Here is a 25,358-nt window from a genome sequence, read left to right as displayed (position 1 = left end):
TCCAACTGGTAGTCTTGCTGATATATAAGAAAGTGACTGATATCACGCCATGGAAGGCCCATAGCACGCTTTTTAAATCTTTTTCTAAAACATTTTCATGCAGATATCATTCAGTTTGTATTTATCACAAGCCGCACATGTGGGCATATTGCTCATATCTCGCTAAAATGAAACACAAATCCTTGCTATCATGTTTATTTTTCGCAGCAGCTTGTGCAGACCAATACATGCATTCATTTAGAACAGCGGCATTTTAATTCCATTGAACTGAAGCCGTCTGCTTTCAAGGCAGGAATTTAGTTAGTGATTTTATCAGACAAACAGCTGCAGGAGCAGAGGAGGAACGCTGAGCTGCTGTCCCTCCTTCATGACACTTTTTGTGGGGCTGACTGTACCCAAAACTAAAGAACGAATTGCTGATTTTAGACTTAACAGAGACGGCATCACAGAGGGTGTTAGACATGACTGTTAGAGTTACTTAGCGACAGTGTTTGACCATGAGTCGGTTATTCTTAGTCATTTTTATCAATGTTTAATTCAAAGTCTGCTGACCTTTACTATTATTCACTGGCTCAGCAGCAAATAAAAGAGAAATGGCAGCAGGATCTGAGGGATCTGGGTTCTTTCTGTGACCATGAACCTTCCAGACCACATCTGAGCAAGTGCTTCAGGACGTCGCTGAGCTTTACCTGTGGCTTTATCCCACCTGGTGTGGCTCTTTTTACTATTTATTACTCCACTCCACGTCTCTCCTCCATGCATGTCCCAAAGCGACGTGAGGACCAATTCATAACAACTTTGCTGCATTGAGCTGCTGGTGGTCAACAACTCGGTGGGGTGTGGAGTGGATTTAGTGGCATCTAGCAGCAAGGTTGCAGATTACAAACTCACTCTCCCCTCCCAGCTTGCAGGAAAGCCCCTCTGTAGAGCCATTTGGTTTGTCCATTCTGGGCTACTGTAGAAACATGGCAGTGCAACATAGCAGCCTCTGTAGATATAAAGAGCTCATTCTAAGGCAACGAAAACAATTCCAATAGATCCCTCTAAACCCGACACACAGGACCTTTAAATGATTGGAGGGCAACAAAAACAAAACAAGGAACTGAATCCAAGGGGCTAAAACCATGATAACAGCTCTCATCTTAAAGTACTCATAGTTCAGTGGGCTGAAGAACATAAAACAGATCTGTATCAACAACTCTATAGTACATTATATATACATTTTCCTCCCTATTTGTTCATTACCCTGATCCTGTATCGTCATGGCTCATAGAAGAAACATGTGATCTGTGCCGTTAGAAAATAAGCATGCACACCTGACACTCCTCTATCATCATCATCATCATCATCATCATCATCATCATCTTAAAAAGTCAGCTGGGGATCTGCGGCAAACAGCTGAGAATGAGCTCCATGACGGGGAAGCGGCTGAACGACTATCATTTGCGCGTCTCTTTGGACCTGAATTACTACTTATTACGGCTAAATGCTAAGCATTGATATATCCCACAGGGCTCCACTTGTACCACGCTTCCTGACATCATCATCCGAGGCTCAGCGCTGAATGGAGTCAAAAACGTCCCTCTGTATCCGGCTCAACAGGAGGAGGTTTGTTAGCTGAACCAAACATGCTGAGGACAAACAGCAATCAGAGCAACCACAAAAGCTGCTATAAATACTCCATTTTATATCCCGACTTTTCGGCCGCCGCAGATATTTTCATGAAATAAACCCGCCTCAGGAGGAAGAAATGTTCCACCGAATGTTTTTAGCTGCTGCGGTTTGTTTATTGCTCAACCTATACAGCGCAGCTGCAAAGCCCCCTGCAGGGGTTTCTTCACAGGCCGCAGAGCAGACATGACATATAATCTCACTACTCCCACTCTCCAAGACACGATAATCTGATTAGTGCTATTACAGAGCTGGAACAGAGCGCTCTGACCGGCTGAAGAGTGAGGGGATTCCTTCACTCCAGCAGCTATCAGGAGGGAATCATGTCAGTTTCCCTCTGCCGCCGGGCCCGGCTGTTGTTTGTTTTCTCTAGATGTTGAGCAACACTCGGTCCCCAGTCCCAGCGTCGGCGTCCCAGGGGTCTGCTGCTCGGTCGCGGTGCCGTGAGACTCGTAAACAGCCCGCTGGATGCTCGGCTGCCATTGGCGGCTGGAAGGGAGGTGGGCTCAGGGCGTGGAAAGGGATTTAAGGATCGTGTGTTCACGTCAAAACAACTTCTATTCTGATGTTTGTTAACATCCCAGCCGGGTAAAACTGGATCTTCAAGGCTGTCACCCTAACCTCTCATTACCTCGCCACACAATTTATTCCTCAGCAGTTTTTACTCACATGAATGTGTTCTTGGATTGTTAGTCTTTTATGTTGATTTGTAAGAGAAAAATACGACTTCAGAGCTATTTCAAGCGTGAAATATCTGTTCTTACTTGCAACACATCACCCCGCCGCGGTTAAACACCTGCTAAAAGCTTCAGATAATGTGCAAGTATGAGCATGTAGCCCCCATTCAAACCCATAAAAAGGGCATTTCGTGCAATATAATCTACAAAACAAGGAAAGTTAATCAACCAAATAAATCTCCACAAATATAAATTGCATCTTTCATTGGCGTCTTCACTGATCAGCACAGCAGATTTCCCATTGCAAACTGGTAGAGAGCTGGGCTAGCTGTAGCTAACGGTCAAGTCGTTGTGAGGCAAATAAACAATGCTATTCTTGTTGGCTATTTATGGGGTTCCCATTGGCTTCTGCTAATGTGTCTTTCTGGGGTCTATAAACAAAGAGATAAGAGCACAAAACAGTAGAAAAAATATAAGACTGAATGAGCAAATAGCACACAGAGACAGGCCAAAAATAATCAGAAATAGTGTTAATGTGAACAATTTAAGTGCATTAGGAAGGCACGGCTGCAACATGTGGGCATTTTGCTTCCTTGGACTTGAAACTGAGAAAGACAGAATTAAAGAGCACATAATGTACAGTATTTGGGTGCACATGTCATTTTCAAACTTGTATGTGATTTACTGAAAGTTCAAGCTGTAAGTAGAGGACATCAGCCAAGCAATCAATCCGGCCTTCATGACAGTTATAACGTTCAGTTTTTTCTGGAACTGATTCGACTGTAGGATCATTTTGGAAGCTGCAGTCTGCATCACTGTCGAATCTACTTTTTCTCCACCCTATTTACATAAATCACCGTCGACCTGAAGCTAAATCCAAGTGGAGGAAAAGTGCAAACCATCTCCTCGACAACACGATAACAAACGACGGCTGGACAGGTTGCAGTGACAGTTTCATTGCTCAGGATTAAAGCGGCGTCTCTTTTCCATTTGGCGCGAGGTCAGCGAATTATCTCGAAATAAGAAAAGGTGAGTGATGAGTCAGCCGGAGGCAGGATTAGCAGAGATGTAGACGAGAGGACTAAACTACAGCGCGATTGAAAGAGCGCCTTTGTCTGAGACTGCGTGTGGGTCCAAGCCTTGCAGTGACAAAGAGCTTTGTCTCCTACATTTCAGCGTCTCGCCTCATACCTCCACGATGAGCTGATACGCCGCACAGCATTAATATTTAATAAGCAGATTCTGGATGGCAAAAGGCTACACCCAAGTAATCTGCATTTCGCTGTACTAGATACTCGCTAGGTGTCTGTGCTGTATGTAAATGAGTGCAGCTTCTTGGTGCTTTCTTCCTCTCTCAGAGATTTCACCGGCATCAAAGAGCAGCGCGATCAAAGAGTCACAGAAGGTAGAGAAAATCAGTTCTAACTCTGGGATGTGGAAGGAGAAACTCAAACATGGTGACACATATCGTCAGTCCAAAAACATAATACTGTTACTGCTGTCATCTGAAAAACAATACAGGCAATTAGATGATTCTGTCTGTTTTTGGTGTTTGTTGTCATAAAGACTTTGGTTTCCTGAGCTTTGTAGGCCAAATTACTCCAACAGGACTTACAAAGTAGTGAAAGTAGTAAATTAGCCACATTTTTGCAGTCTCGGCTTAGTTTACAGTTTAGATGAGGGAGCTCGTAACTGCTGCTGATATATTATTGAGTCATAATTAAGTCTTTTTCAAGTACAAGAAATAGCTTATATTGTTTGGTCTCAGCTTCAAAGTGTGTCAATTAAACTGCTTCATTTCATTTCACTTCGATCAGTCACAACATTAACACCACCCGCCGAGTCCTGCGTGGGTCCCCTTCATGCTGCCAAAGCAGCTCTGACCTGCGGAGACACGGACACAGGCCTTCTGGGGACGTCCTGTGGAGTCTGGCACTGGGACATTGGCAGCGGATCCTCCGGGTCCTGTGAGGTGTGAGGTGGGTGGTTCTGCCGCATCCTGTGGATACTCGATTGGACTGAGATCCGGGAAGTTTTTGAAGTTTTTGTCACTGCCATTAGGCAATGCCATTACCATGAGGGTGTTTAGGTTGGTGTTACACTGTGTTGTAACAGGAAGATCAGTGTTAATCTCTTCACCTGTCGGTGGTTTTAATGTTATGGCTGTAAACTGCGCACATTTTAAGATTTAATTCATCATTATTTTTGCTTAATTTGTCATTATTTCTGACATTTCATAGACAGAACTTTTACCAACTGATGCAAAAAGTCCATCATAAAGACAGAAAAAGCTCTTTTGTTAGATTTTTCAAGTATTACAACCATATATATGAAAGATGAAAAGCTGCCTCTAAACAGACGATCAAAACCAGCTACAACATCTGACCAGCAGTCAGCAGAGAGCCAGACGAAGGAGGCTATCACATCAGAGAGCACGGTTACAATTTTGACCGGATTTTGGCGGATCATCAAGTCAAAATCAGGTCAGGAGCCAAATTACACGACAGGTCATCGCTTCTATAATCCTCCTCATGAATAGCATATGGTCAAAAGCACCTCTGGATCCTACATTTCCCACAGTGCCTCCTGCCTCCTCCTGGTCTCACACTTCCAGTGTACTTGCAGGCTTTGTGTTAAACATTGTGAAGTCTCCTGCTGAGATAACCTCGATGATACGGTCACGGTTATTTCAGCTCCCTCTGGAGCCTCACAGGACTTTGCTTTCTCGGGCTCTGTAGCACTATATCCTTCCTACCTTTTCATCTCTAAAACACTGTTCTGCCACACAGACATGCTAATGTTTTAACACCAAAGCAAACCATCGTCTCGCACTCTCCTCCTCGCTCCCGTCCGGCCAGCGTCGGGGCCTCGAGCTGCTGACCGTCTGCTGACCTTCACCGGCTAACTGAGCCACTCCACGGTCCACCTCCCGCGCCGTCTCGCGCCCCAGGATGTCACATGTGTGCACACAATCGGGTCAGCCTCTCGGATACTGTGTGTGTGTCTGCTCGGTGTGAAGAACAACGTGATGGCACAAGCCGTGACAAGTCAAGCAGGGGGCAGGAAATGTGCGACTCAACCGTGCACGCTCCACTTTAGACGACAGTGTGGGTCTGCTTGGTAGTTTTTTTTACTCATCCCACATTAACTTGCCTGGAGCATTTTCTCAGATTAATACCCGTCACAGGCCACATTATCTAAATTAAACTGCTCGACTGTGCAGGGCGTCAAAGGTTCGACCTCTTTCAAAGGACGCAGAAGGTCAGATATCGGACGCAGATATCAGCCCTCATCACGTCGCACTTTTTCATTTTCTCAGGGAGCAGTTAAAGCTCCCTGCTAAGAGGAATGTAGGACAGCAAGGCGGGCTATCAGAGCAGATGGATACAGAGCGGCGAGCTGCTGCGAAACAAACAGAAACAGGACACAATATTGTCAAAACACGGTGAAAAGCAGGGGAGGTTATTCAGCCTCTTTTCATGAAGCGCTGCTGATGATAAAAGAACAATTTCACGTCCTGTTATGTGACCGCGGTGCACATTGAGACTGGAAGATGTTTGGTTTGTGCAGATGCTGTGCCTTTCAAATTTAGCTTTTTGTTTTGTGTTTCAGTCTGTTCCAGGGCTACGAGATTAGCCGCGCTGTCCTCGTTCCCATTGTCACCGGGACAAAGCCGTAGATTTATAAGGCCGGCGGGAGAGAGATGGCAAAACCACAGGTGCATTCAAGAAGACGCTGCTCTGGCTGGGCCACGATAAAGCTTTTCCATATTTACAGTGATTCCTCACAAATGAAGCTCTGATCTCTGGTCTACCTGCCGGGCAGAGACGGGTGGACGTGGATCAGTGACTGTTAGTGTTTTATATACAGTACACACGCATGAGGGAGTTTTATACTTCAGCTTTCAACAGTTTTATGCAACAAAAGTCATGAATCAATAACTTTTTTTAGCAAAACAGACTTATTTATTTGCAGAGGCCGTATATGAGGCTACTTCTTTGAACCACACTGAGGTGGCTCATGCATTGTTATTCTGCTTCATAGCAGAAGCAATACACTTATTTCTAATTGATAATGCCATTTTAATAAATCATGCTCTTCCTCCTGTATCCTGAGGCAATACTGTCATCAGGTAACTTACTCTTTAAGAGCTAAAACTCAAAATTTACATCCAAATACATTCAAAAATGTTGGTGACTGGTGGTAAGACAATAGTACAAGTACTAAAACAGTAACAAATACTTTAGAAACCTCCCACACTTCACAGTTTTCAATACTATGGACATAATTTGGATGGTTCGATTTTCATATATATTGCATACTTGCTATTTGGCTAATTGTTTTGTGCATTACACTTAAATAAAAAACAAGATAAAACATGAAAATTCACCAACTCTGAAGTGGATCCAATTATTTCTATGATGAATCATTTAGTCTAAATTGGCATAAAATCGAGAAATGCCCATCACGATGCAACGCCCTCAAAAACAGTCCAACACCCAAAGAAATTGATGGCTAACGCTTAATTTTCCATTGCTTCCCAAATCGAACACTAATCATACCAGCTCTGATCAGAACCAGCTCTACTTGAGTCCCAGGATCCCTTCAAACACTCTGAGCACATATTTGTCCACGTCAAACCTCTGAACCTTCGTGGAGCCGTCAAGCTAGCGAGCTGAAAAAAGCCCCACCGCCCTTTGAACACACATCCATCAACCAATCAAACATTCCTGCGCTCAAGGGCACAGAAAGAGCACAAGGTGAGGGCCATTTTATCTGCACATCTACAGTGTGTGTTTATTCATTTCCCTGCTCAACCTCTTGAGACACAGAAGATAAGGACTGACATTTGTGACATTGAAAGGGTAAAAGGAGAAAATAGGTGGAGATTCACCTTCCTGCTGCTAACAAATCCAACACTGCTTGGAACAGAAGTTCAGCAGCTGGTGACAGGAATTTATCTTGTTTTTCTGCCTCATTTGCAAGTGAGATCTCTCTGTTAACCTGGGAACATGAGTAGCAGGTCTCATCTGATAAGCATATGAACCAGCATCTTGGCTCGGAGATATCAGGAGAGAATAGGAAAGGCCTACGCGGGAGAAAAAACACCCAGTTTCATCACACCTCAGCAACCACGTGGCTCTGTTTGCCTCTCCGCCAGTGAGAGGTTAAAGCTGCATAATGTGGCCAGATAAACCATTATCTGGCTCCGCTATCAGCGCAGGATTCTCCGTTCTGGATTTTTCCCCCTCAAAGAATCACTGGAAGTTATCGCAGCGCTGCAGCTAACACCTATCTGATGAGAGTTACGCTGATTTTACAGGACAGGTGTGAAAGAGAGGGGAGGGCACGCAGCGAAGGTCGAGAGTCGAACTCACAATATCACAACCACAGCTGATTAGCATTTTTCTGCTGGCGCTCCACGAAGCTCTGCATGTATTTTGGTCGTGTTTTATGGGTTTTTGAGGCCAATATCAATATTGGAGACATAAAAAATGCAATAATAATATATTGATCGATATTTAAGTTAGTTATTTATTTGTTTTTTGTCCTCCATTGAGCTTTATGTCTATTTTTCTTTGCAAGTGCATTGAGTGCAATGTTTAAACTGGAGTCAGATTATTTACCAATAAAGCCGATTCTGGCTCTGATTTGTTTCATGGGGTCTCATGATAACGATGTATCAAATGAAAATGTGAAAACGATGTTTCAATGGGAAAGAGGTCATTCATAGTGATGAACTTTACTGCTTTAGTTCTCCCTCACAGCTTTAACAGCATCATTTTCTAGCCGCAGCAGGCAGCTGTTTTCAGTGAAGAAGCTCTAAAAACCCACTGCTCAGCACCAAACAGCAGGCAGACACAGCAAGCGACCAGCTGGCGAACACAGAGGAGCGTTTAGCAGCTAAAGAGACAGATTGTTCCCTCGGGAGTTGGTGGAGACCAAAAACAGAGCTAAAAGTGAGAACTGAACTCATTCATCAGGTAGAGCAGCATTGTGTGTTTGTGCTGCCCCCAAGTGGACAAAAATATCGATTATTGCAGATTTACCATTTAATAATGATCAGTTGAAATATTTGCCAATAACACAATATCTGTGTGAAGCTAACACTCGAAAGAAGAAGTAATCTGAATATTGATGTATCTAAAAGTCATAATAGCACATTTTTGTGTGTCAGTATACAATGTTTTTGTGTGTCTGACCATTCACATTGTAATTTGTGCTCAGTTTATTGATAAACAACTAATATTGGGTATGTATTAGTTGTATGATATGTGGTACAGTATGTCCAAAACACAACCTTAGTTCAAGCAGAAATTATCTGAATCGTGCCAAATATTTGTGCTTCATTTCACATTAATTAATAATGCGATTACATGTCGGGATAAATATGTTTAAGCCCGTGGCGAGGCTTCCCTTCCTCCCCCGTGGGGCAGTCCGAGGTTAACAAGCTTGACCTGCTGTGGGTGTCATTTTTAATGAAGCAAACAGAGCTTGGATCAAAAGGGGGTCCGGTCTTGTTGGAAGCCTGTAGAGCATCAAAGCTCTGCAGTCGCTACATAAGGTTAGTTTGTGCAGGGAAGAAAAGCTCATCGATAACCTCACAACCTGAAGCATGTTGGAATTCCTCTGTCTGTCAGCCATTGTTTAAAGGGACGCTGTTGATGGGACCCAAATTCCTTCCAGCAGACATTAGTGTTTAAAAGCCTTTTGTTTACTTCCTGGTTGATGCTGCAGTGATGGCTCGATCAGACACAGTCTGACCAGCACACTCAGATTTAATCTCGCTATCTCTCCAGCATCAGCAGCAACATGCAGGAAACTTCCTTCGCACCAACATCCTCACATAACCTTGCGGCGATTACCCTGATTCATTCATTTCACAGCTCCTGCAGAGTTTGATTTTCATGCTGAGTCATAATTGTACAGAATCTGCATGAATCATCAGTGACTTCTCTCCTCTCAGGGACTGACTGCTTGAATGTTACAGCTGTTTTCCATACTCACAGTCCATGTCACATTCACACAGTGAGGCAGGAAGTTTTCTCAATGAGTTACACGAACAGATTTCTCTACAGTCCAACCACCTCGGCCGCTCCCTCCAGGTAAAACTGCCTTTTCTGCTCGACTGATTCTAACTTCTAAACTTGTGAGTGACGACTCATTTCCAGCGTCTGTTTTGAACAGGAAGATGCTCTTTAAATATTGGCCCAGTCCTGGTGTCCGGCCTTGCAGACTCTGACTCAAGGCCAGGATGGCTCCGGGAATTCCCACGGCGAGTTATTAAGGCCTTTCTCGCACTTACTGAGCCTTTCATGCATACTTTCCATCAGTCTGCGGTCAGTGGTGGATTGTAACTGAGTGCATTTACTCAAGTACTGCACTTTAAGTACTTTAGAGGTGCTTGTACTCTACTTAGGTAAGAACTTTATACTTGTACTCAACTACATTTGAGAGGTGCATATTGTACTTCTTACTCCATAACATTAATCTAACAGCTATACAAGACACACTACTTTACAAATAAATATTCAGCATATTTTCTGCATATTGTTTACATTTTGAAGTACATTTTTCCAATAATCTTCTAGTAATTCTGTACTTTTGGCCACTTGGGTGCAGAGCAACAAGCTTTAGCTTTAATATTGCAGCATATAAAGAGCCACTTAAGTGAATGTGCTAGCACACAGTGCAGCAAACGTGAAGCAATATCAACCCTTTAATGTGAGTTGTGTGTCTGTGCAGGTACCGTGCAGTCGGTTCATCAAATATTTTTGGCTGAAAACAGCTGCAGCCTCAAACACGGTGAGAGCTGTGAGACTGAACCAGAACTGGGGCCGTAAAACCAAAACAACAAGCTGATAGACGCTAAAACACTTTGTTGGGGGAACTGCTGAGTTGGGTGCTAATTATCTTTGCTCCATTGTTAATATAGAAAGTAAATCTTGATAATAGCAGCTTTAAGTAAGATCTGGAATTCAGGACTTTTAGTCGAGTATTTTTACATTGTGGTATTGTTTACTTAAAAGGAAGGATTTGAACGTTTTTCCACCTCCGTCTGCAGGGTTGAGCCAAAATCATCTACAAGCAGGGCTTCTTTATTCTGCGAAAGCATGTGTACATTGATGTGTTTCCATCTCTTCAAGCCCACTAATAACTTCTATGGAGAAAGTGATTAAGACGCAGTTTTGGGCCACATGTTTAACTGACCACAGAAATGCCTCTTGTGAAAGCGCTGCTTCATTCTTCATTGAACATTTGGAGTGCTGGCAGTTCATGACGTCAACTAGAGTTCTGAGGTTTCGGTGCCTGGGTCTGGGGTGGACTTTGGGAGTGGGCTGCTGATTCGCTGAGGCCTCGATATTGAATCACTTAGTTTCACCCACAAATTCACTCTCACATCCACAATTCTGGCACCAAAGGACGACTCTGAAAGGAGGGGAGAAGGCTTACAAACCAAGGAGGGAGTGTTTTGCAACTGGTCACTTTTTTGGCAAATAGTCCAGTTCTTGGAATAGAAGCAGAGGTTCTAACTAGGCTGTGTGTGTGTTTGCCTCAAATTGAAACTGCCCCCCCTTCCCGTTTCTTTAAAAAACATGTGCAATTGACTGAGTTCTTGGAGAAGCTTAACAGGGTCTGGCAGAGTCCACCTGAGCATTAAAGTTCTCCATAAAGCGCGGTAATTTCTGCCCACTGGATTACCCAACTCACGCTTGTAAATCCACACACACTGCTTGCTTCATTGCTACTACAACCCCAGCGGAAGAGCGACCACACCCCCTCCTCCTCTGCATCTCCAGCAGAGGTTACTGCAGTACAGCTTTCCAGTAAGCAAAAGGGGTGACTCGGGGTAAAACCTCAAAAGACTTGGCAAAGAGTGCAAGGGCTTATTGAGTATTTGCCACAGTAGCCACCCAGCAACAGTTAAAAGCTTGGCTTGAGCGCAGTAGCAGCATGCTCGTGCATGCTGGGACCGAATCTGGCTTGCAACACAGGAGGCAGGAGCAGGAAAACAACGCTGTCAAGCAGAAGAAACCACTTATGGGCACTGTGAGAATGCAGTTAAGTAGAAGTGTCTCTCTTACAGCTATTGTTGCATTTATAGGCCTCAATTAGTCAAGTGGCTGATATTGAGCTTGTTAAGAAGGCCCCGTGTGGAGAAACCCAGAAGGCTAAAGGAAAGTAGATATGAATGAGAGGACGGAGCAGGAAGAGTTGCGTTTATCATGCGGCGTTTGTCTTCCAGAGGGATAAAGCTGAGTAGGGAAAGTCAACCTGAACTGGCTCCTCAGCACGTGGTCAAACAAAAGCCTGTTGGCAGATATGCACGGAGACGGCAAGCTGCTTTTTCAGTGCCTGTTACTCTTATGTAACATTACAGACAAAGCTCAATAGGAGTGTCTGTGAAAGCACCACGTGGGGGGTTAGTGTGTGTTTAGCTAACCTCCACCAACCTCACCACATTTTCTGCACAACGCAGAGAGGGCTACAATGTGTTGTCATCACCACTGCAGTCATAAGCAGGTGCAGTTTAGATCCATGTCTTTCCAGAATCACATAATGTACGTGATGAAGGATTTGGAGGGATTTAATAACAGGTATTTTTTGTTGAAATGGAAGTTATCACTATATATTATATCTAATTCCCAGTGAGAAACAGAAAAATGGCAACAAAATTGACAAAACTGAGGGCTCTACATGTTTTAAATTGACTTGCCGAAATAACTCCTATATTTCAACATGATTCACCGACCAAAAGCATGATCTGTGATTCAAAGTAATATGGGGACCACATTTCAAGCCCCTTTATCCCCACAAAGGAAAACAGAGGACATGACCTCCGCGTCCATCAGCGTGTAGTGCAGGGTGAGAGGCTTTTATTCACTGGCTCCATATTTAATTCATCAGCCATCCTCCTGACTGATGGCTGCTGGGATGCACCTCTAATTCAACCTCGGCTTCCGCATGAGTAACCCGCTTTACTTCCAGCTGCCTGAGCAGCACAAACAACACAGGCACATTCAAATTCTGAATGCAAATTGGACGGCGTCTGCCACACGGGGACGACAGCAGATTTATGAGGGAGGGGAAGAGTGATTTCAGCCTGTGAAGCAGAGGCTGGATGCTGCAGGTACAGGATGAGGCCTTGCACAACAACACTGGACTAAACATTCATAGGAACTGTGATTATGCAGGACTGTGTGTTCATGCTCAGCTTTCTTTTCACGGCATTAAAGAGAAATGCAATGTTTACAATGGACAGATTACCACCTAAGAGAGGTGAAAATGTCAGCTCTGAATACAGAATAGTTCGACTAGTTGGTAAAGAGGATGCATCATTTTGCCGTTTACCATAATTCAGTTTCTATTATGTGATTTTGGGGCTGTTTGACAATTATTATTCCATTAACATTAAGCACACCGGTACACTGAAAAGTTATGACTGGGGGAAAAAGCATTCGACCAATTCAATGGTGTTTCAATCGGGGTGGGTGCTGTAATGATGCTGGAGGGAGGCTTGCTTTTTAAAAACATGAAACATGAGGGAAGAGCAGGTACAGAAGAACGGATATCACTGAATATAACAAATGAATCAAGGTTAAAAAAGAATAAAATCAGTAGCAGATCTTTACAAGAACTGAAGAAGTGCAGCTACATGTGGCCTTAAAAGACGTCTAAACAGACTTAAGTTTCAATGCATAGCTTAACTTCATGACGTAGACTCTTAGAATAATACACATTTAAACCAGATCAGTTTCCACGTGGTCCCTTGTCGCTGGATCACTTTTTATGTGCATAGTTGACATATGCACAAAGATATCCATATTTGCTTTCAAAGGTCACCATACGAGCCGCTGAAGTTCACAGGCATGAGTCAACACGTTGAAAGCTGCACACGCACAGTTTCCATATCAGCTGGTCAACAAAGCGAAGAAAGCTCCCTTTGAAGCTGTAAAAGTATGCGTATACGAACCTCCAAGCAGTATCCCTCTTTTATTGATAGTTAACACACAGAGGTCTAGTCGTGGAGAGATAGTTGTGTTTATGGAGGCTTTATGCAACCTCGGCTCTCCTGCCTGCAGCAGCTGGAGCACTTTGGAGGATCCGTGCAATGTTTTTAGGCTGATATTCACACACGTCTCTTGATCAAAGTCACATATAGCGCCGGGGTGGAAGACCTTGGCCTTTGCCTTGAAGCAGGGGGAGGGTGAAACACACACACTCAATAACAATAGCAACCTGACCATAACTGCACCTTTAATGCCTTTACAGTCTCCGCTCTGCGCAACAAGCCTTTTAAATCAGCAGGCCTCAGACGTTATGAGAGTCAGTCAGCGAGCAGTGTAGACAGAGGAAGGCCTCACTAAGCTTTCTGAAAGGCTTCACTTCATTACTATACATAACAGGAACTAGACTGCGCCGAAAACTATTATTATAACCAAATGTGTGCGTGCATCTGAATCACAAGACTATATTTGCAAAGCTCTGCGTGTGTACAGGAGAATTCCCTTGGTTAGGTTTCTGCTGTTATATATCATGTGTCCAAGGTTGGCGTATTTCAAAGAGCACATGCTGCCTCACACAACTGTACGAAGATATATATCATTATATACAATCTTTGGCTGCCATCTTTAAGCTTGCTGCACCTGTGGCAGGAGGAAGGGGAAGGAGGAGGGATTGTTTGGGGATTAGGGTACCAATACCAATATCAAAATCCTTTTTTCAATAGCTTACGTTGAGAAAAATGAAAGTCTATTATTAAGTTTAACAGAAGAGGTGCTTTAACAAAAGCAGCCACAGAGGAACTTAACAAACTGCATTCTCACACTGGCAAAACAAAACCAGGAATTATCCACTCAGATAAAAAGCAAACAAATCTGAGCAGAAAACCAAAGCCGGCTTTCAGTACCTGACAGCTGAGTGTTAAAGACAGCTGCTTATAGTCAGCTCTCTGCAGAAGCTTGGTTTTTAACATTAAGCGAGCTACAAATCCGGTTTTCCTTCATCCAGCACAGACAAGCCAGTTGGCAGAGCAGATTTCTGCTGAAGGAACCCAGTTCAGGGAAGTGTAGCGTCTACCTTTCCCTCAGCCTTTTTCCCAGAATGCCTTTTCCTTTTTGGCGCTCTCCACCTTGACCCTGTTGTTTTAGGTGCTGGATCACGAGCTGTTGAGGCTACTGATCTTTTGTCCAAGATGGAATGCTTTCTCTGGGACCATTTTTGTAGTTTTCTTTGTTTAATGGCAAACAGAGGCTCTAACAGTAGACGCTGAGAAATGAGGAGACAAGAACAATGATTCCATTATGCAGTTTGAATTATGCAAATCCAGATGGTACTGTTAAGACTTTCTGTGTGAGAAATGCCAGAATCCTGCGTTCTCGTGAATTCAGAGGTGCAAGAATTTAGAAAAATCAAGTTTGCTCTGCATTTAAAAAGAGTCATTCTCCAAAAGATGACTCCGGGAAACTGCCGTCTTCCAAAGATCTTGCAGGCTGTGTGTGGAGCATGCCCGAGTAGGTGCGAGGCATTTCTCAGAGGCGGGGATGTCATGTGACATGAACTACTGTGACAGCTCCGTGAAAGCCTGCAGACATGTCAGCCAGTCCTAGAGGAGTCCTTTTCATGCCAGCTTTCCTCTCTGAGAAAATCCGGGTGGCTCCATTTCACACAGCTGGAGTGGAAAACGCTGACAGATACCTCTCTGTATATCCCATGAGGTCTGACGACCCGCAGAGGGGTCACATTTCACAACCAGGTGACGGGATCCCTCAAGATCACATGTTCCGACAGCAGCTACAGATTGGCAAAAAAGATGAGGTATAGAAGCATCTCGAGGCAGCTTGATGTGAGGCCTGTTTGTGATGGAGCCGAAGAGGCTGAACACCATCTGTTCTGTTGTTTGCTGTAATTCAACTCACATCGCAGCTCAAAGCTCATCTGAGTTCACAATGTGTGGCAGTGGACCTGGCACACAAAGGGCCTATTCTTAGCATGTGTTTGAGTCCAGCTAGTTTGAAGAAAACTAGAAAAAAACCTTACTTTCTACTCTAAAAATTGGCTTTGTAACTTGTACTGCACATCATTGCCAGCTTCCTGTCATTCTTAACTGTCCAAACATCACATTTTCAGCACAGCTACGATGGAGCTGTAGCAGAGAAAACCCAGATCAGATAACAGACAAGGATAAATGTCAGAATTTATGGCAGTCTGAGATCCAAAGAGGAAGCGCTACTAACAAAACTCATAATTTAGCACAAATGTTATACATCATCTTGAGGTCTAAAAGACGTGCTGAATGTTTTTCCTTCCTCATAAAACATTTGCAAAGGCATTTTCTGAACAGCTCATTTTAAACTGTACTCCGTTTACATCAGCGCTTACCAGCTTGCAGTTTTCTCCTTCCTCGCCTTTGTTGGTGCACTGCTGCGATTCTTTTATGGGCACCAATTGTCAATTAGCTGCAGACCATGAAACCAGACGTATGAATATGAAGTGCTTTTTTTCATGCACGATGCAAAGAGATACCGACTCATTACAATCATAGCTCCACAGCACCGCGTGGGGTCAAAAACTCCACAGGGCACCTTTAAACACAGAGGAAATCAAAACACATTTTCCAAGCTTACTCCTGAGTCCCTGCGTTAAGTGTTGCTACATGCTAAATCAGTGTAAATCAAAAGTGCTTGGGGAAGGGGGGTTACTAGCTAAGCCAATAAAATCACACTTGTCTGTTAGCTTGTGGGTAGCTAACTGAGCAGTATCATAGCAGGAGGTGAATGTTTGGATTTAAGGTGACAAAAAGGTTTGTTTGTGTTTCCAAAGAATGTGGCTGAGCTCTAATTTATTCATTTAACCCTCATCCTCCTCTTCCTGATCCAACAATGCAGGTGACGGAGGTGTGAGTGGACTGAACCCCGCCCAGGTATTCTGTTTCTCTTGGAAATACGCTCGGATGGACGCTCGAACTTCTGCTTAACCCTGACTTTATTTTTTGAAATGCATAATTTTGCAACTCATCATAACTCATTATATCTGAAGTGGTTGCTTAACAAGGCAAAGCCAAACCTTCCTTCCTCTCCTCTGTTCACCTGCGATGAAGTTCAGATGCCAGCTGCAGCGACTGCACTAAGTCTCAAATGAGCTCCTGGAATGCACCCAATATCACAAGCTGATGATAACAGTGAACGCACAGTACCAGGACACTGATTCTTCAAAAGTTAATGTCTTGCCTTTTTAATTTGAAACATCAGTTGTGTTGTGCTGAAGTAGGGCTGGTGTACAGGAAATATTCAGCTGATGTACAATCTATATTGTGACAAAAGCCACTCAACCAAGTAGAGCGAAACAACAGTCCATCATTAATTTACGACATGAAGGTCAGTCAAGGCGCAAAATTTCAAGAACTCTGAATGTATCTTCAAGTGCAGTCTTGAAAACCATCAAAGGCTGTGGAGAAACTGAAACTGGACCTCCCCAGGAAAGGAAAACCAAGAGTTCCCTCTGCGGCAGAGGATAAGCTCATTACAGGTAGCAGCCTCTCCAATTAATCACCAATTAACATCCATTTAACTCAGATTAGAGTGTGTGAATCAGGCCTTTGTGGTCGAAACGCTGCAAAGAAACCACAACTGAGGGAGAACAGGCAGAGGAAGGGAACTGCTTGGTCCAAGAAACACAGGAGTGGACATTAGACCAGTGGAAATCTGTGGTCCGACGAGTCTTTGGACATCCTCAGTATTAATCTACGATGTAGGAAGTAATAAAGAAAACCACCTTTGACTTATTCTGTATATGAGGGTGGACGTTTCCTGCAGTTTAGTAATAGCTTCCTTGTGTGGACGCTGACTTACCAGCAGCTAAAACCCTCATGCAGGTGCTCGTGCTGCCAGCTGCTGTTTTGTATAAACAGCCTCCTCCATGCATGGGTGCCAGTGAGATAGCAGTGTGCAAACATCAGACAGTATTCAGCTTTTCCACGGAGCAAGAGCAGTATCTCCTCTCTTTCTCTTGCTCTTCAAAAGCACCGGAAACTACAATTAGCTCACGTGAGCAACAGCGTGACACGATTATTTTGCAATTTAATTTCAAACACCCCCGCCAGCTGAGAGCTATGCAGTGAAACTGAACAATGACAGCTGCAAAACACTGATGAAAATAGCATGCTATCTCTAATGTAACGTGGCAGGCTGGGTCAGGGACACCCAGGCAGTAAAATACAGTATGTCACACATGGAAAGGTAAATTACACAGTGTCGTTAAATCATTCATGAGCCATGAGAAGACGAAGCTGCAGGAATCTGCCATTCCCACGCAAACTTTTCCTCAGAGACACACCTATATAAACAGATGTGTTCTTTACTTTAAACAAGAAAATCAGGTCGTATCTCATCTTATTTTCGCTATATTGGATTTACTTGTCCTCGATCAGGTAAGAGATTGTTCCATGTAGAAATTGAGATATCAGACAGGACAAGTGAAAACTTTGACCTGTAGGTGGTGCTACAGAAAAAGTCAGGGGATCACTAAAGTCACCAGCAGTCATCCTCGGGGCATGATGGGTATCTGTGTCAAATTTCATGGCAATCCATTTGATGGTTCTTGAGATATTTCACTAAAAACAGAAACTTCAACCTCATCGTGGTGCTGCAAGAAAGTCAGTAGGATTCATCCTCTGGCGACCATGAACACCTGCACAAAGTTTCAAACAAACAGTTGCTGAAATATTCAAATCTGGACCAAAGTGGTGGACAGACTGACAGACAGACAGAGCTGAACGGCTGTCCCCTAAAGCCATTCTGCCCGCACGGCTAAAAATAACCCAACATCGATAGCCTCGTCTGCACAAATCATTACTTTTGTATTCTAGGAATGAAAGAGTGCGAATGTGTTTCCTAGTAAAGCCTTAAGCCCCGAGCAACAGGCGGGGAGGACCGCAGTTGGCAGAGCCACCATGTTAACAGGTGGATCAAAGCTGACTGTCCCCGCTCTACGTTTCCCCTCCAGGGAAATCTGAGTGGATGTCATTCCTCATAGGGCAGCTGTCAAAGCAGCAAACATGCCTGCACAGCTGGATTATTACAGAGCGTAAGTCATTAGGAGGATCCCCTCAGGACACGCAGCGCTTTCTGCAAGCCACAACATGACAGGGGCTTAAGAGGGGCAATACTCTGTGTGTGTGTGTGTGTGTGTGTGTGTGTGTGTGTGTGTGTGTGTGTGTATGCTCAGTTTAATGGCTCGTCTTTACGACCTCAGACATGGAAAACATCCGAAACCTAGTGGAGGTTTACTGCTCGACATGCATCATGAATGCTATGGGGTGATGATTTTTGACTGTGATAAAATAATCCCGGCGTGTGTGGCTGGCATTACATGACAAAATTATACGACTGAGGATGAATCAATGAGTCAATTATCTGATAAGGGGATCAGCGTAAGATTAATAAAGAGCTGTGACATTTGATTTGTTTTTTTATTTGATTTATAAAGGAAAAACACTCACTGCTCCACGTGCTAAAATGAGCTAATTTGTTCTTTTTGTCTGTTTTACATCATGCATTTATATCAAATCTCAACATGAAGGCATCACTTTTGTAACATTAAAAGGGCTTCACTGTTTTCTGATATTGCCTTAATTATAAAAAAAAGTAATCTACAGATTTATCAGTAATGAAATAATCCTTCGTTGCAACAATAAACCCTCACATAAAATTTTAGTCACATGTTGTGGTTACACTGCTGGGGTTGGTTTAAATATTTCTTCTTAAAGTTCAAATTTCTCTTCATAGAAAACAAGCCTGAGTGAATGTTTTAAGTGCTAAACACACTTGTTAGAGGAGCAGTAACGCGTCAGTTGATCATTATTCTAGCAAAACATTAAAAACATTGAGAGCAATGGGAAACATTGAGTCAAAGCGCCTGTGCTGCATGTGCAGAAGCTCATTCTTTCTACCATGTGATTTGGATTATTTTAGTAATTATCAGCATTTTATTGCAGAGCTGGGCCCCCTCACTAGAAGCGAAGACCACCTCCATTACTTACTTCACATTACATTAAAGCTCTGATGATATTCCAGACAGCAAATGTTTTCTCATTGACGACTGAGGCTCTTGTTTAGGCCATCATCTACTCTTCATGAAGATCTGAGATGCGTCAGGATCTGGGCGGCACATCGTCCCACATCTGCTGAGACGTTTCCTGGGGGAAAGCCTGAACATCATCACATAATAACATGATAAACAATGAAGCCGTAATCAACGTCGGCCTTTTGTCACAACTCAGTGACGGTTTGTTCTATCCGTGTCAGCCACGAATGGAATGCGAGCAGCTAAACGGAAATCAATCATTATTGATTTTATCATTCAAACCTGTGTTTTCACTCGCTCCACTTCAACCTGTTACAACTCGCCTTTTTAAATATGTCTGCTTTGAAAAACTCTTATTGGCTTGTTATTTCTCACTCCTGGCTGCCTCAGGTTGGCACATGCATGTGAGCGCTAACGCGTGCACGGGATTCGGTTAACACGCAAGTGCAGAAAACAGCATCTGCCCGTCACATTCAAACTCGCGTATTCATCTGTGCTTGTGAATTAACACCATGACAGATTAATGCAGTCTTCCCGAACCAGGCTGCCTCATTCTCATCTCTCCGTGAGCAGATGGAGGCAGGTCCTCTAAATAGAAGATGGAGCAATTACTGGAATGAGTGGTGTGCTGCTGGTGCACCACCGCATCGGGTTGGGCGTGGATTCACTTTAGGAGGTCTAACAGGCGGCAACATCGAGCCAAGATCACAGGGCGGGCAGCGATAATCTTCTGTCCAGGCTGGACTGTGATAAAAAGAGCCCAGTGGGGTGGACTGTGTCTTTGGTGGATGAAACTCCCACTGTGCTGTTCTGACAATCAGCCTTTAGAGCATACTGCAGCCCCCCCCCCCCCAGCAGACAAAACTGAGACAGAAACTATAAGGTTGCCATGGAGTCAGTCAGTTAGCTGTGGGCTACAACTTGAGGGTTTTTTAGCCTATTTGTTTACAGTTTGGTAAATTTGCACCAAAAAAAAGTGTGCCGAATTAGGTGTTCGCAGTTCCTGCTTGCAATGCATCTGTGGATGTACAGGAAAATATCACTCGCTTACTCTGACACTGAAGAAAACTTAAAAACATGAAGATTTTAAGGCAAGTTCTGTTTTTATAAGGTGCGTCTTTTTTTCTATGATTTGTAATCAGACTTATGGATGATTTTTAGCCACGGATGTCAGAAGTTATGATATCCTCTGAAAGTGTACCTCACACTGAATCTAAAAATATGTGTATCTTCCCTTTGTGTTCAGATTTGACTGAGGTATGAGTCTGAGAAGGAGTGCAAATTGATGCAAATTACATGAATCAGGCGTTAAGGGCTTTAAAGTACCATCAAGGTGGATGTGAGCTGTGTCCCACTGCTGCAGCTCCAACTGCTAATGGCGTTAATAAGTGTGCCAAATCAGCAGGCTGAACTACAATAACCAACATGCACCTGTGCCTCTCACCTTGCACAGTATCGCTGATTCGCATCAAACGACGCAGCGTCTGATCATGGAAAGATTAGTGACAGCTCTTTTTCTGCAAAGATCAAAGATAACTTGGAAAGTTTTGGTCAAATTCATGTCTCAACAGCAGTATTTCGTGAGTCACTACCTTGCCTGAATGTCACCATTCTGGGAACGCACAGATGACTCAATCAAAGGAAACGCGCCAGTCAGAAATCATGAACTTGTAAATCACGCCGCGGCGGACGTGAAGATTTCCTCGTAAGTCATGTTAACAAAGAGAGCAGCATTTCAACACGCTGTGCAACAACTGTCCACCCATGTGAGCTTATTTGGAAAGAAAATAATTTAAGTAAACCACCAACTTCAGTTTGATTAATCTATTGTGTCATCTCCTGGCGTGAACTTTCCTGCTGCTTTTCAGGCAAACATCTGAGCCAGGACATATTTCCACCCCTGAAAATAATCAGCGCTCTGTGTGTTGAGTCAAGACGGACGGAGTGACTCTGAAGGCAGCTCATCCGTCCAGTTCAAAAATGTAAAACCGTCCCGCCTGCTAGGAAAACAAGGCACCATGTGCTGACCATGTGACTGTGGCCTGTGTTTATTTTAATGCCTGAGCTGAATAACAGATATGGCAGCGTGTGTCCTGAACTTTCACCCACTGACTTATTAACGAGTATTCATCTGCATTTCAAGGCCGCCGCTCAGACACACCCAGACGGAGACGGGACCAATCCAACACGTACGCATCAAAACAGACAAGACTGCCCTGAAAAATGTCAGCGTTTTTTTTTTGTTTTTTTTTTCTGATTGATCGTTTCACATGACTGCTATATCTTTGAGATTCTGATCTCACAGATGTGTCAGCATGAGGGCGTATACGAAGGCGAAGGCTCTGAACCTGTTGGAGCAGTAACAGCTGAAGGGTTGGCTCAGCTTGTCCCACACAGATCCAGTCACGTGGGCTCGTTTTGTTTGTGATGAACGCGTATGAACGCTGGTGAGGGCAGTTCAACCAGCTTCATCATCGGTAATACAGACACAATATTATTCTTCATCAGCTTTCAACAGACTCATAAGCTCATACTGCTGCGATTGATCGATTCATTCTGTCGATCAGCAGATGATTCATCTACAAAACGTGCTGAGAGCTAATTAATCTTTTAATTCATTTTACAAGCAAAAATGTTCCAGCTTCTCAATTGTGAGGATTTGCTGCTTTTATTTGTTTTCTGTGATAGTAAACTGAATATTTGAAGGTTTTCGATTGTTGATTTTGTTGACATTTCATATAGATTTTGATGATCAGCACATTAATCAATGATGAAAATAATAGTTGCAGCCCTCCTTTAAGGACTTCAGATAGGAGTGGACCATGATGATCATACTGCTGTAGTGTTGATATCACTGGTCGATCAACATTTTATTTCATTTATGAAGCAAAAAGGCTAAATATTTGCTGGTTACATGTTTTCAAATGTGAGGATTCGCTGCCTCCTTCTGCTTTATGTCATTGTGAACTGAATACCTTTGATTTTTGCCTTGTTAATTGGACAAAATTAGCTGTTTGAAGACCAGTTTTGGCCATTTTCTGACATTTTATGGTCAACAGTTACACAAATGTACAAACTAATTGACAGTAAAAACAAAAACAAAAGGTCTTTAGTTGGAGCCAAACATCTCTGCTCTGTTCAACATAATGATTCTTCCCACATTGAGCACATGAGTAAAATAATAAGCTAAATTAGTTCTTCAAGTTTCTGTATACACAGTTTAAAACTGTGAAACAGAGCTCCTCACACTGAGTGCAAATATGTTTATGTTACCACACATTTCTAATTTCACGATTTCATTTCTGTCACCAGGAATGTTTCCATTGATATTCTATGATGGACTTTCAGCTGGCAGAGGAAGCCCAGAACGGGTGCAGATGGGTAATCAATGGGTGGAAAAAGGTGCGGGTGGGGTGGGCTGTGTGTGTGTGTGTGTGTGTGTGTCGTGTCCAATATGAGTGATGCTCATTGGCACAGAAAGTGCAGCGAGGTCAGGTGTTCGTGGCGTGCAGAGGACGCCGTCTGTGTTCCAGAGATAACCTTCAACTTGAATTCTCGGTCATATCAGGAGCTGCTGGTGGAGGCGACGCCCACTGACTCACAATTGCTGAGACATCCAGATGCCTGTTCCTCACCTCTGATAAGTTTTGTTGTTGTTTTTAAGTCTGGGGTGGGGTTAAATGTCTTTCACTGCTCACTTGGAGCACGCGGACAGGTTTCAGTCTCGTCAAAGCTGCTGGTGCATGGATGTCACAGAGACTGTGCCGCCTTTTATGTCTTTGATTGGATTATTTATGGGAGAGGAAGCTTGAAACAAGGCTGCTGGGTCATTTTCTATAGTGCTGCTAACGTCTGCGCCGTCCAACTGCTGCCAATCCTCATACGGAGAGGTGGCATAAATATAGCTGTAGATCTGGGAGAGAGACAGACTTGTTCCCCTCAATAACATTAAAAGCAGAATCATTTCCGCCACAAACACAGAAGCCATCAGCTGCTTATCCTGCACATGAACCCCCCCACCCCCCACCCCCACGCTGTCTGTCGGCTCTGAACGAGCTTTTTTGGAGTCCTCCAAAGGAAAGAGAGCGTCATATGTTGCAAAGATTGCCTAATTTCTATGCTACACAAATCAAATGCAGCCAGAAGAGTTGGTTAATTAAGCATTTAGTGGTTTGAGAAAATTGATCTGCAGCTATTTTTGATAATCCACTAATCCTGAAAGTCATTTTTCAGTCAAAAACTCCAAAGTTACAGCCTCCTTTTCTCTTAGGTGACAGTAAACTGAATCTTCTGAGGGGTTTTGGACTATCAGAGAGATAAAAAAAAAAACAACTAATTTAATAATCAAGGAAATAACAGGTAGAAGTATCAATAATTAAAATGATTATTAGTAAGTTTTAAGGCTGCGACTAACAGTTCTCATAAATTATTTGGTTGATTGCTTTCTTGAATAACTGATTGACACAATTTTCTTACAGCAGAGGTAATAAATTGCCTGTTTTGTCAAACCAACAGTGCAAATCCTCCAGATGTTCACTTTATGATCATATAAAAGGACAGAAAACCTCATATTTAAGAAGCTTACACCACTGGGCTTGAGAAGTGACTCAGTCAATCGGTGGATTATTTTGCTTTTCTGGCAGTTGACTAATCAATTCATGGACTAACCATTTCAGTTCTAGACAGCTGCTCACATTAACCCTGAAATTTCTCCATGTGATTTCATTCTGAGTTATGCAATGCTCATACCTGCATGCCTCTATGATACAACATGACATTTAAGCTTCATTTATGGTCCTAAAGTGAAGGAGTCACTACATTACACGCCCTGCAGTGTGTTAGTGGGATTTACAACCCTGAATTAAGAGTCAGAGGATCATGAACTACAGGTTCAATGACTTGATCCGGAACAGAAAGCCACCAGATAAACAAGTGAGGTCGGGGAGGGGGGGATCAAACTATTCCTGCCCCACAGAGAGGGACTTGATGCGGGCTGAACAGATCCGCGGATCTGCGTTAGGTTCACGGGTGGATGGTGCAAAACACCGCGGGGAAATAAAATAGCTCAAGAATTGCATAACAGAGGATGTCCGGCGGGATCAAAGGAGGCAACTTCGCTGAAATGTCCTGATCAAACAGCAGATTGCTCGCGATTTAAGGAAACGCGTTCACACACGCGCGCGCACAGACAGACACACCGACCAACCTGCTCTTTTCGCTTCTGCCAGCGGCCGCACGGGCTCTCCTCCAGGATTTCACTCTCATCCTCGCTCTCCTCTTCCTTCCCCTCCGATCCTGATTTCCTCTCCGGGACGGACATCGTCATTTTAACGCCGTATATGTCCAGATTTCCACCCCAGATCCCCCCCTCGGTCTCCCTGCCTCCTCAAGCTGTCTGCTGTGGATCAGACGCGACGAGCGGTAGCGCAGAGACGGCCCGCCGCTTGTCTGCCTGCGCAGTGAAGAAACACCCCCCTCCCGACGACACCAGCCGCTCTCAGCCCCCCTTGGCGCTCAAAACATCTTGCAGGGAAAAAATGGATGTAGCTTCAAACAGGCACTCTTCAGTCAGAGAGAAAGCAGCACAGCGCACTCAGATCAAACCCAGCAGCGCACACATTGCGAGGTCGCCGGACGAGCTGAACAGGGTGGAAAAATATATCCCAGACTTCGTGCGCCCTGCAGGCTGCATGCAAAACAGCTCGTGAAATGGTTTTCCGCTTATCTGCCTTTTCACGCCGAAGCGACGCGGCGGTAAAAGCTCAGTCCGTAAAGGTGAAAGAGTCCCGGTGAGGCCGCTGCGTTCACCGCTCGCTTCAGAGATCCGTTTTATGGCAGAGAGTTCATTTTTCGACCATCTCCCTCACGCGTCATTGTCGGCGTCGCTGGATCTGAAGCTGTGGGCTCCTGCCAGGCACGGTGCGC

At 43.9% G+C, this 25,358-nt stretch overlaps 1 protein-coding gene across 2 annotated transcripts in view; it reads right to left on the bottom strand.

Moving 5' to 3' along the window:
* nrbp2b (nuclear receptor binding protein 2b) overlaps positions 1–25,358 on the bottom strand; it is a 35,532-nt gene extending 10,174 nt beyond the window's left edge. For both annotated transcript variants that reach the window (XM_070985806.1, XM_070985807.1), the window contains exon 1: positions 24,640–25,358. In XM_070985806.1, the coding sequence (XP_070841907.1) occupies positions 24,640–24,759 (120 nt within the window). In that variant the 5' untranslated portion in view covers positions 24,760–25,358. The remainder of the gene's footprint in view (positions 1–24,639) is intronic.

Source organism: Chaetodon trifascialis, chromosome 18 (genome assembly GCF_039877785.1).
Source record: "Chaetodon trifascialis isolate fChaTrf1 chromosome 18, fChaTrf1.hap1, whole genome shotgun sequence".
Classification (NCBI taxonomy): Eukaryota; Metazoa; Chordata; class Actinopteri; order Chaetodontiformes; family Chaetodontidae; genus Chaetodon; species Chaetodon trifascialis.
The sequence above is the reverse complement of the archived record's forward strand: the minus strand, read 5'-3'. Positions and strand labels throughout refer to the sequence as shown.